This window comes from Xiphophorus maculatus, chromosome 11 (genome assembly GCF_002775205.1).
Source record: "Xiphophorus maculatus strain JP 163 A chromosome 11, X_maculatus-5.0-male, whole genome shotgun sequence".
NCBI lineage: Eukaryota > Metazoa > Chordata > Actinopteri > Cyprinodontiformes > Poeciliidae > Xiphophorus > Xiphophorus maculatus.
This window is the reverse complement of record NC_036453.1, coordinates 7,317,965-7,330,731: the sequence shown is the minus strand read 5'-3', so window position 1 is coordinate 7,330,731 and position 12,767 is coordinate 7,317,965. Positions and strand designations below refer to the sequence as shown.

The window sequence follows — 12,767 nt, the reverse complement described above, 5'->3', positions numbered from 1 at the left end:
ACCACTGCTGTTAGCTTAGCTACTAGCAGCGGTAGCTAATCTACCACTGCTGTGTTAGCTTAGCTACTAGCAGCGGTAGCTAATCTACCACTCAAATTGCTTATCAATAATCGCAAAATAAACATCAAGCCTAAAAACATGAAACTGCTCTTTGAGTGGGAAATGTTTCAGTGATTTTTGGTGTTTAATCCTGATGCATGAAGTGGCGTTGTTGTCAGTTGCTATGGCAACGAGTCTGTGTGTAGAGCGAGAAAAAAGTGATTTTGTGTTGTTCTTCAATGGTGTAATGCACTACATTAATAGCTTCCCCTCCAGGTTTCATTTTAACGGTTTTACTCTTCAGCGCCGCAGGATAGAAAGGAAAGGAATCGTCTTTTTGACCTCCAGCGTTCTGCGCATGTGCAAAATTTCTGGATATCAACAACAACATGCAGCGGGTTTATGGAAATGTTGGATCTTTTTATGTGCAGCACAGTTGGTCGATGTATTTATTGTTGTTTTGGGCTTTTTCTCGTGTTCTTCTCCAGATAAAATGGGCATCCTGGGTGTTTGGGTTGTGGTGGTTCTGCTGGGAACGTTGGGATGCTGGACAGCTGAAGGTCACAGGAGCAGCCGACGAGGCGGCACGGATGCAGCCGCCAAGTCCCACACCTCCCACCAGGAGTCACACTCCATGGTAAGCATCCTCACGGCTTTTCAGAATAAAAGAAATAAAGTTTCATTGGGTGTGGACATTACAAGCAAAGTTCCTGGATTGGCCACTCCATCTCTCTGATTGGTCAATCATTTCATTTTACATAGTTGCTGATGTTAAAATGTAGCAAAAGTGTAAAAAATTTTAAAATGTAGCTAAAATTTTTAAATTTGTTAAAATTTAACAAACCATGGCCCCTATGCTTTATGACAAGCTGGTAAAATGACCATATATTTAAGAACAACACACGTCAAGCACACGAGAAAAAAGTAAATAAAAGTCTAAGAAATATGCAAGATAACTACCGTTAAAGTTTTTCTTCAGTTTGAATGAATATTGGATCAGAAGGACTGTGGGGAAGGAAACGCTGCAGAATAAAAACCAAACCTTTCCAGTTTCTGGCTGTAATCAAAATGTGAAAACATTTCAAAAACGAAAACATGAGGATCTGCCATCACAGGCAGGGGCCAATTTCCATTCTTTTCATTTCTGTTTATGCAGTTTGTCCCTGTTTGTTTTACACATAACCCTCTTACTCATAAGCCTTTAATCCAATGAGCACATTTAGTGTTTCTTTATGGTTTCTGCAAATCCCATAACCACTCTCCTCTTAAATAAACACCACTCCACAAAAATATTATAATCTTTTAGTCAAATATATGCCATCCTCCACTTCTTCAAAGTGTTATGAAAATGCTTTAAGTGCAGAGGAAAGCTAAATGCTAAGTGTTCCCAGTTAATTGGGGCAGAGCTATCTGCATAAGAAAGCCTTCAGTTTTACTCATTTGGTTTTCTGCAGCCCCAACCGACTCCAACCTTTCAACGGTTCAGGAAAAAACCTCACAACTTATTCAAACCTGAATGCATTCATGTGAATCTGCCCAGATTTGACCTTAAATTCTTGCTTGGAACAAATAGGAAGTTATTTTTTGCATGAAGGGATTTTTACAAAATGGTAAAGATTTTATACAAACTATCCACAGTTCATAGTGATTCATTTTGTTCGCAGCTTATGAGAGTTTCATCCTCCTTACTATGTAAAGGAGAGTTTATTAAAGCTGCATTATTGACCTGCTACACACTGTAAAACATTTGAAAGTGGTTTAATTCCACCTTGAAAATGCAATTTAAGTCGACAATAAAATAGTTTTGGTTTTAACTCAGAAATTAAAGTTCATGAAGCTGATTTAACAACAAGAGACAAATAATAGTGATAGCATTTTCTGCAGCTTAAATGTTGGTTAATAAAGTAAAGATCTGGGTGGAAATGAGTCATTTGAGAGGAAAGAAACAGGTAAAATATGGGTTTGGTATTTTAATCAAACATGCCTGGAGTCTCTGCAGCCTCATCCACAGATGTGATTGTTTTATTTTTCTCAGACTCTCCTCAGGTATTTGGATGTATTAAAATAAAATAATCAAACTTCCTACATGAGCTAATAATTAAATTTCTCTCCTTTTTATTGGATGTAACTCTACAGTCACCATAACACCGTAGTTTAAATTATTGGTCATTTTAAGCCAATTTGTTTGTTTTCTTGTTCTCACATGAGACTACAGGGTCTATTATAGATGTATTGATCATAGATCTGATATTTTGTCCTGTCAGTTTATTTGCTGCTGTTTTGTCTGAACCTCAACCTCTGCATGTGCTCAAAATAAAATCCACTTTATTTAGGATTTAAATAAACTGTCAATAAAAAATGTTTCTTTGCTGTTTTTTTTTAAGATCACAGGAAAAACCAGTAAAAGCTGCAGGATACTTCCAAGTTTTTATAAAAAGGAAGGAAGATTAGATATATTGTAATTATTATTGGTAGTAGTTCATTAATCCTGTGAAAACAATGATTCCTCTTTTGTTCTTACTGTTTTTCTGGGGTTATTGTTGTGTCTTGATCTCAGATTATAAAGTGTTAATGCATTGAAACTCCTCCATAACTGATAAACATAAAACAGGAGAGGAACATATTTATATACATGTTGAAACATGAATCTTTAATGAAACCTGCCTGCATTGCTGTGGATTTAGAACAATATTTACAATCTGAATTGTTTTTCAAATTGCTTTTGCACAAAATGTCAGTCTCCGTAGCGATGCCAGATTATTGCTGCATGGGGGATTTAAAGGGATGCGCAGAGATTTGTTTCTGGTATTTTTATCTAGAAGCTCCAACCGTTCTATTGGGTTTGTAAACTAAACTCTCCTCAGTGTGAAGCAGAATATGAGTCGAATAAACGCAACACTTTTATATTAAAACTGCCAGATGTTGTAAATTAAGTTACAGTAAATCTGATTTCATCACTTTGGTGCCTGGTTTAAAAAATCTGCATAAACTAGGATATGATGGGATGTGTGTCCATTTCCTGATTACCATATTGATAAACGTGCAATTCAATATTTTTATGAACGCCATTTTCAATTCCAGTCGTCACCACATATAACGTCTATCCATAGCAGATATTCATAGATGCATTTTGACCTTTTAAATGCCACTTTTAGTGATTAGTTTCTGCACAAAACCTAAAATCAATCACATAAAGAGGCCTGATATTGGGCGTGCCGTGGTGGCGGAGGGGTTAGCGCGACCCACATTCAGGCAAACATAGCCTCGACGCGGCCGTCGCGGGTTCGACTCCCGGACCCGACGACGTTTACCGCATGTCTCCCCCCTCTCCTTCCCCCTTTCCTGTCAGCCTACTTTGAAAAAGGGACACTAGAGCCACATAAAGACCCCTTGCGGGGTATTAAAAAAAAAAAAAAAAAAAAGAGGCCTGATATTTATAGTAGATATAAAACCTGAGAAGGTATTTTTTTATGGCGCTCTATTAGGGCCAAAACAGGAGAAAATTTCCACCAGAAACTCAGAAATTTTCTAGAAAAATTTTCTATAAAATTTCTATTAGCGTATTTTCCGCACTATAAGGCGCACCTAAAAACCTTCAATTTTCTCAAAAGCCGACAGTGCGCCTTATAATCCGGTGCGCCTTATATATGGACCAATATTGAGCCACAACTGGTCTCATAACTACAGTAAGCAGCCGCCGACTTCATTTTCCCCGTAGAAGAAGAAGTGCGCGGTGCAGGCTGGGTTTTGTGTAAAGACCCCAAAATGGCTCCTATTAAGAGACACGCTTACGACGCAGTTTAAGCTCAAGGCGATCAGTGACGCAGTAGAACACGGGAACAGAGCAGCAGCCAGAGAATTTAACATGAACCAATCAATGGTTATAGCGGAAGTGGAGGAAGCAACAGCTGTTCATTCATTTTGGGAATGAACAGAGTTGTCAGAACGCTGGTTTGTAATCTATTAATAAAGTTTGACTGACCTATCTGACCGTTTTGTTGACATTCCCTTTAGCGCAGCTCCATCTAACGGATGCATAACGTAACCCCAGCCTCTACTGTAGCGGCTATTCTATGCGCCTTATAATGCAGTGAGCCTTATATATGAAATAGGTTTTAAAATGGGCCATTTATTGAAGGTGCGCCTTATAATGCGGTGCGCCTTATAGAAAATACGGTAATCTATAATTTTTTTTCTGGAAAAAATTGAGAATTCAAAATTTCAGATTATTGTTGTTTGAAATGTCCTGTTTTTTTCTACTGTGGCCCTAAAACGCAGCAGCAGATTTTAAATGTTTGATGTTTTAAGAGAAAAGCATCTAGTTTCTTTTGGACTCCATTGAATACATTTATTTTAAGTAATAACAGGGAACACCTGCTATATTTAGCCAAACTTAATACAGAATAAAAGCTGATTTGGGTGCAGCAGTGTCTCTGGAAAAACATTTTTACCTTTTGTGAAAACTAAAGTATGTTGGTAACATTTTTTTAGCCTGATTACAAATTAAAAGTCTACATCTGCATACGGGCCAAATTTGTATCATTTTTGAATTGCAGTTTGGGGCCGCACAAAATCAGTCTAAGGCCTACAAATGCCCCCCGCGCCTCACTTTGGACACCCCTGCCCTACATTATGGTAAAGATGTTGCCCTCATTTAACGTATTCCTCTAATTCCTGTCTGCGATATTGCCTGAAGTCAAGACGCCAGCCTGAGGCAACAAAGGTTAAAAGATCTGAATCCTCTCTACTCCCAATTATTCACACCGCATCTGTCAGGACTGCAACACTTATCTAGTTGATGGAAAAACAAAAGTTGTATTTAAAAATACACCTGCCAACCTCTATTTCCAGGAGAAAGAACTGGCTCCTTTTTCCCTTAAACCCTGCTGATTTGTCCTATTTGCTCAGATTAAATCAGATGGGAACTATAAACTCATCCAAGCACAGAAAGCAGCAGCAAGAAAATCAGGTTACTGCTAATTACATGTGAACACCTAAAGTCTAAATGTGTAAAATAAAGTGACAAAAACAGCTTTTGTTTGTCAGAGCAAACTGTATTTTTAGAAAGGAGCTCAGAGCCGTGCTGTCACCCCTGTGCTTGATTTAAATCTTTAATCAATTGATCAAACCGCTCAGTTTTATCTGGGCATCATGAGGAAGAATGTCTGCAATTAAGATAGACAGATGGCATCAGCGGCGAGGAAAGAGGAATGGAGATGCAGAAGGTTTGACAACCGCTGCGTTCCCCGTGGGAGTCCGGGTCTCCTGGGGTTGGACGTCAGACAGACACACACACACACACACGCCCACACACACACACACACGCTGCTTTTATCAGTGAGGCTCATTACCGCTGGCATCCATGCTGAGGGACAAGAACGCAAAATGTCACTGCACTTCAAATGCTGCCGGATATCGGATTGTTCTGGAGTGGCGTTGCTCTGAAAGACTGCGCTGCTCTATTTTCAAATATCATGTCGATGGTTGTTTCTCCTGCATATGCTAATGAAGCGCGTCTCCAGATGACACGCTTCTTCAAATCCTAAAAAAAAGCTCAACTGATTGGTCACTAATAAGCATCAAAGCATCTCATATGCTAAAATATTACACATATATTCTACATACAGACTTGGGTGGGAAATAGTTACATTTACCTTTAGGAGTATTTTTACAATGTAATTTTATTATGAACTATTTCTACTCTTACCTGAGTAAAATTCCTAGATTTTACTCAGGTAATCTGCTGAAACGTTACCAATGGTCACAGCTAAACAGAAATGCCAGGGCAGAAAAAACTTCCATCATCCAAAACATTCTTTAAATCTTTAAATGTCATGAATGACAGACATGCACCAGCTGGACACGATGTCTGTTTCAAACCGCTGAATGACGCGCCGCTCATCCGGTTTGACATCCAAATAAAGATTCCTGAACAATATGTTGACGCCTTGTGTTTCCAATTAATGATTGAGTTTTTTCTGTCACCCACCAGCGTTTTTTACTCCTTCTCTGTTTGCCCTTGCTTTGCGCCATTGACTGTTTGTTTCAGAGAAGAGGAGAAGGCAGAGTAACGGATGACATGTGAATAGTGGCAGAGAGGCGGCTGCTGTGTTGCCCTCGCTCCTCTGAGCTCGTGTAATAACCAATCCTGTGTGTGTTCTCTGTTTGCAGGAGAAGGAGAAAGCAGACGGGAGCATCGATCAATGTGAGTACGCTTACAGTGTTCAAACCAAAACAGCATTTTTCAGAATATGCCGTCACAATATGGTTTTTCTTCTGCTGTGCTTCTGTCCTCTGATTACTGGGAAACAAGTAATTCTGCTCTAAATGGCTCTGATAAAATGGGCTTTTGATAATAAAATATCTCTGAAAAACATGAGAAATCCCGCCTGTTGCTCCAGCACCATGAGATTTATTTATTGGAAATGGTTTCTGGTGTAACTTTGCTCCACAAACCAATGTGTGAAATCTGCACAAACCCACTGCAAAACACAAGTAAAACACAAGTACATTTGCTCTAGTTTCTAGTGCAGATATCTTAGTTCAGGGTGTCCAGAGTTTGGCCCCGGGGGCCATTTTATATATATATATATATATAGATTATATATAACCCATCTTTCAGAATAGTTAGAACCTCATCAGCTTCTATATGTTGCTGAGAAGTTACTTGTGAATTATTTTTGTCTTATTTTAAGTGTACTAATATATTTCCACTGGAGACTAGACCAAACATTTTGTGTTTTTGCGTCTATTTTTAGTGACACCCTCTCTGACATGTAAATAATTATTTAGCTGTCAGATGTTTGTTTGTCCCTGTCAGACGTGGAAAACGATGTTTCTGAGTTTTTTCCTGGCATTCAGCTTTAGTGATTTGTGCCTGTCATGATCTCAGTCGTTACGCTGAGTAGCCAGTTAGCTCTACGTCGGCGTCAGCCACATTTATTGGTGCTGATGGTTTAAAAAGTGACAAAAAAGCCTAAAATTCAGTCCAGTTTCCATCAGACTTTTAGTATTATTCTCAGAAATGACCAGAAAATTTAAGCTTTCATTTCTTTAATGTTGATGAAGCGGGAAAAATCCCAACACTGAAACGTTTTTAACAGAATCGCTGCCTGCACAGTGACTGGTATTGAACGACCTCCATTTGCCAAGAGGTCGGCACTTAATCTTAGAGCATTTTACAAGGTTGGATCGTTCAGAACAGACGGAGAGGTTTATGCACTGCAAGTCAGCACAGCAGTTATCTTCAGGATTTTGGTCTTCCTGTAGGGAGGAAGTTTATTTATTTATTTTTTATATTTTGATCATTTCTGTGCTGTTTTTTTATCACATAATTTGGTTCGTCGTCCTACTGAATGTTGACCAATCTCCAGTTTTAAGTTCCCTTTGATCTATATGATTGCATTATTTTGAATATATTTATGTATGGAAACCTTGTAAAGTGACTGCAGAGGAAGTTACTCATATAAATCACTTAAAATGAATCCCGTTGAAAACCTCCTGGTTATTCCAACAAATATTGGTTTCTGAACTCTTCCTGAGTTAAAACATTAGTATTGTTGCTTCTAAGTGAATATGAAATTGTTTTCTTTGCATTATTTGAGGTCTGAAAGCACTGCATCTTTTTTCCTCCTTTTCTGTAAATGCTAAATTATGTTTGGAATTTCGGAGACATGTTGTCAGTCGATCATGGAATAAAAGAACAATGTTCATTTTACTTAAACATACCTATAATAAGTAAAATCAGAGACACTGATCATTTTAAGTGGTCTCTTATTTTTGTTTCCAGAGCTGCATATATATTTTTCCATATTTGTTAAAACTGTCAGTTTAATATGAGTCAGAAACAAGTTGCACTCTTCCTCTTCCTCCCAGTTCTGTTGCAAAAATGAAGCACTTGCTCTGATTGCCCAGAAACAACCAATCAGAGCCAGGAGACGGGGATTAGTGCTGTCAATCATCCTAGTGTACGCTATTCAATCTGGGTAAGGGTTAGGAACTGGAACTCTTCAGTTACATTCAGTGTGCACAAGAAAACAACTCTTTCATACAATATTCAAAAGCATATTTCATAAGATAAGACTAAAGGTTTGCAGTTCCTCTGGACAATCAACGCCGGAATGTTTCGTTCCTCCTTTTCACTCCTCAGCAGGCCACTTCCCACAGTTTCCTGCAGACATCTCTCGCAAAACAGTTCTCAAATATAATGATTAGTATTTATATAGGTTATTATTTTAATTCTATCAAAAAAAGATCTCTAGATTTTTGTTAAAAAATAACTAAATGAAGGAAAACAAAAAATAAGAATAAGAATGAGTCCCTTTCCCACCAGTTTTATTTATCTGAAGAGAAATACTCATAACATTCTCAACTCTTATTTTTATTTTTTATTTTTTAAATACGACCCATAATTAGCACTTATCAACCAAAGTAGTTAAAAATAAAACCACATTTCTTTACAATTGAAGGTACAAATTGATGCAGAAACTGGACAGACAACATGATCACAGAAATAGGAACATTTCAGTTACCATATTGTAGAAATGACTTTCTGTGTTTTTAAATTTTCTGTCCATCCTTTGTGTTTTTAACGGCATATTTGTGTTTTTAGCTCCCACTCAGACGGTGACATTAATCAACTCGACTCATTTCTAATCCAAACTTTCTTTGTTACAGAGATTGTGCATAAAAGTTAGCTCATGGTTTAAAGGTCACTTCTTGTCATTTTTACATTATTTACTCCTCATTCTTGTCAGTGGGATCCATGTGGAAAAATTGAATATTCCTCATTTATCTTTCCAGGGAATGGAGATTAATTTGGTCTTGAGTGCTTAATTTATGAACCTTTGCAGAGGCCTAATCGGAGTTTGTTACCGTCACAAATTAAACAATGGCAAGAGGCAAAGCAAGTTAAGCAGGCCTGTGGTTCATTTAGATTGTAATTGGGTGAGAATTAGATGGGACAAGGTTGACAGAGAGACTCTGTAATAAGCAGCAAACGACTGGGCAGGAAGCTGAGAGGAGACGGAGGCAGCATGGAGAGGAGTGGAGGGGATGAGACGGATCTGAAGTCGACTCCTTATTTATTCAGCCATTGTCAGCGTCTCTGTGGAGATGGAGAATCTAAGAGCAAAGAAGAAATAAAAACCGGACCAGATTGTGACAAAGAAACGAGGAAAGTGAGCTGGATTTTGGTCCAATTAGTGAAGATTAATAATCAATGTTTTGATGTATAAATCATGATTTCATTCATGACATGCTGTTGACATTTTCCCACCTCTGTTGTAAAACTGCTTCTAAAACATGAAGAGAGTAGTGACAGGAAAATTCAAATTATTAAACTCTTATAGAAAATATTTCATTGCACGTTTTTTATTAGGTGTCAGGAGATCTTGACATTGTTTTTCTTTTTTTAGTCCCCTGCTGAGCCGCAGCAAACACTTACACAAATGTTTAAGTAAATCTAGGGCATGTAGAACAAAAGACGTTAATATTTAGTGTGAGCTATTATTAATGGCCTGTCACAAAGTGGGGGAAGTTTTTAGTGATGCAATGAATTCAGCTGCTGGTGTTGATGGATGAGTGGTGGCCAGATGCTAACAGCTGTTCTTATGGTTCAGATTTCTTCACTCGTCTTCGGTTTATATATAATTTATGTTCATGTAGAAAGGAGTCAATGAATGAAGCAACGTCAATTCAGGCAAAAATACTTTCAATTTCCCTTTGGGATAAATAATATTTCAAATCAAAGTATCTTCAAAGAGTCATTGCAGATGGTGATAAGATCTTGTGTAGCAGTCAGTGTTGCAACAAAACAGAAGAGGCCTCTGACTGAAGCATGTTGCTGAATGTTAATAAGTTTGTTGCCACTTCCATCAACTGTCCTTCACTACCTCGACTGAAACATGATTTAACTGTGAAGCAGTAAAGATGTCTGAAATAATAAAAAAATCACTGCAGTTGTTAAACTTTTTAAAAAATAGAAAAGTTTCAACAAACAACCAAAATGAAAAACATGGACAGAAGTCTTCAAACAAACCATCAGCGGCAAATTTTAGAAAAATATTGTTTTAGTTTTATTTTACTATTAGGAACAAAAGTAAACAAGTAACAGAAATAAAGTTATTATTCATTGAGTAAATGACTGTTATGCCTTTTTATTGTTTAAAAAAAGTCTAACTTGTTCATGGTTCTCGGTAATTTTAATTTTCAACGCCTCTGATAAAGAATCAAAATGGCGCCCTCTGCAGGTGGAGGCTATTGTGATTTCAATGTTTGTAGTATAAAATATGTTTACATAGTTTTAAAAGGTTATCAGCTGTGTGTAGGTTTTAATTTACTGTAAGGAATCAAATGATTTAAGCTTTTCTTTGGAAGAATCTATATTTGATTCAGAAAATGTAAAAATGATGACATTTTGTGTGAGCACTAGATGATTAGTTTGCACAAGCAGAACTTTTCACTCCCATAAGACGTACGCCACTACCTCGCTCATGTCAGGAATGTTTGAAAAATGATTTAACTGTGAAGCAATAAAAATGATCAGGCAAAAGGTTCACTGAGTCATGGAGGACATTATCAAATTACTGAAATAAAATCCACTTCGATAAAACAAAAGCTGTGAGCATAAATACTCATGAACATAAATCTGGTCAGGTTTGAGATTTGATTCAGTTCACAGGCTGAACATGTTTTATGTTATCATAATTATTAGCAAAAGTGTGAAAGTCAAAGACAAAAAGGTGATTTCTCTGTAGTGACAGTTGTGGCTCCATTTTGAGTTTGCCTGCCGACCCTGATGACGGGCTGAAGGAGGAGCTGCTCCAGGGGGTTGGAGGGACGGACAGCGGCTCGCTCCATAACACTTAATCTGACGCTGCAAGCAGCAGCAGCAGCAGCAGCCAAACCTGGACGCTCACAGAGATTCAGCGGAACTGGAAAGATGGACACATTCGTATAACGACCAGGAAATGATTCATAGAAAAACGCACCAACATGAGAACAAGGTTCAGTTTATTCACAAATAGTTCAATTTTTAACTCATTTTCTTGTGGAGGAAGCGTTTCATATCAATCAATTTTGTGTTTTAAATATTTTAAAATTTCGGAAGAATTTTAAACGGGTCCTGTCTGTTTGAACAGAGCATCCTGGTGCTGAAAATTAGCACCTATGCTAAGCTTAGCTAACATGTACTCAGAGAATCATACTTACTACATGCAGTATGTTGACTTAGTTCATTCAGTATGATAGATATTGCTAATAAATCAAAAATGAGCTAAAATTCTTGTTTTAGCTGTAAGGCTAATGTTAGCATGAGAGCTTATAGAGCGATTAGCATGCTGGCGACAGCAGTGGGTTATCACCAGCCTGTTGACTAACACTTCATTTAGCATGTCTAAAATGTCTGAATTTTGAATTGAACGTAATGCTGCCAAACTTGCCTTTCCTGTTTTTAATTCAGAAATACTTTATGAATCCCAAAGGGAAATGAAATGTTGTTTGAACGCATTAATTCAAATTCTTCAAAGTTTTCACTCCGTTTCTTATTTTTAAATCAGTTAAAAATAAACTGATAAACTGATTGCCATTGTGAGTTTGATTCCACCAACCTGGCTTAGCTAAAGCCCATCATGGAAAATATTGATTTATTGTCCAGTTGACTTTTTCTTTCAATGAATGCGGTGATGAGATTTTTTTGTTATCTTTTGAGTTTCAGCATGTCTTACAAATGATGAAAATTCCCAACCCTCTTTCTCATAAAGTAAGAATATTATCTAAGACCAATAAAAAAGGATAATTTACACACAAATGTTCTATTATTTCCCACATATTCACAGTTTTCTGCAATTAGGGAATAGTTATCCTTCAGTTGAGTTATATGTTTTTATGTGAAGCACAAAGGAACTTTTTAATTTGTGATTTTCTATTTTCTGTTAGAAAATCTGTTCTTAAGCAGATATGCTGCTTAGAATTGTTTTAAATTATTCTAATCACCTCTAATTATTCCAATTATCTTCCACTCTCCTTTACTTGTCACCTTTTCATCCAGAGGTCAAATCCTCAGTGACGCAGCAGCTGCTGTGTGATCTTTAGCGTCACTGCAAAGCTTTTCTTCTTACCTTCAATTTTTCCTGCTTTACACATCAACCACAGACGGCTTTATGACCTGAGAACAAAAATGATTGCTTTTCACTTCAGATTATATGCCTGTGCGCTCGGCTCCCTCTGTCTGTCTGCAGGTCCAAACATCTGCATCTATAGTCTGAATTTATATCTGCATACAGAAAGACGACGCGCTGAATGAAAACCTTTTATATTGAATGGCTTTTCAATCGATTCTTCCACTTTCTGGAGCTCTGATGGAGGATTTAATGCTGCTCTTCAAGAAATATTGACTTGTTTGGTGTCTTGTAGAAAATACTAACACGTCCAATCGGTGTGCAACTAGGCTGAAATCCTGAGTCTATGCAGGCTGGGATTTAAAATCGACTTTATTTTTCACATTAGTGAAACGATTCAGTCATTTTCAGTTTGAAGATACTAAAAAAACACAGTGCAAAGGTGAACATGTTTTCTATTAAATAGGTTTGGTTGTTTATTGTAAAGAGAAAAAATAAATGCATGTTTTTGCAAGTGCAAATCTGAAAAATGTGGCATTCAGCTGTATTAACTTTGCTCTAATGTGTCTCCTTCACAGGATTTATGGCAAATGTTTGTGTTTATTTATT

General features: G+C 37.3%; 1 protein-coding gene across 1 annotated transcript in view; it reads left to right on the top strand.

Moving 5' to 3' along the window:
- The window catches only part of fstl4 (follistatin like 4), a 200,462-nt gene that overhangs the window by 18,401 nt on the left and 169,294 nt on the right, over positions 1-12,767 (top strand). The window contains exons 2-3 of the mRNA XM_023342536.1: positions 528-676; positions 6,211-6,244. Of these exons, the coding sequence (XP_023198304.1) occupies positions 533-676; positions 6,211-6,244 (178 nt within the window). The 5' untranslated portion in view covers positions 528-532. The remainder of the gene's footprint in view (positions 1-527; positions 677-6,210; positions 6,245-12,767) is intronic.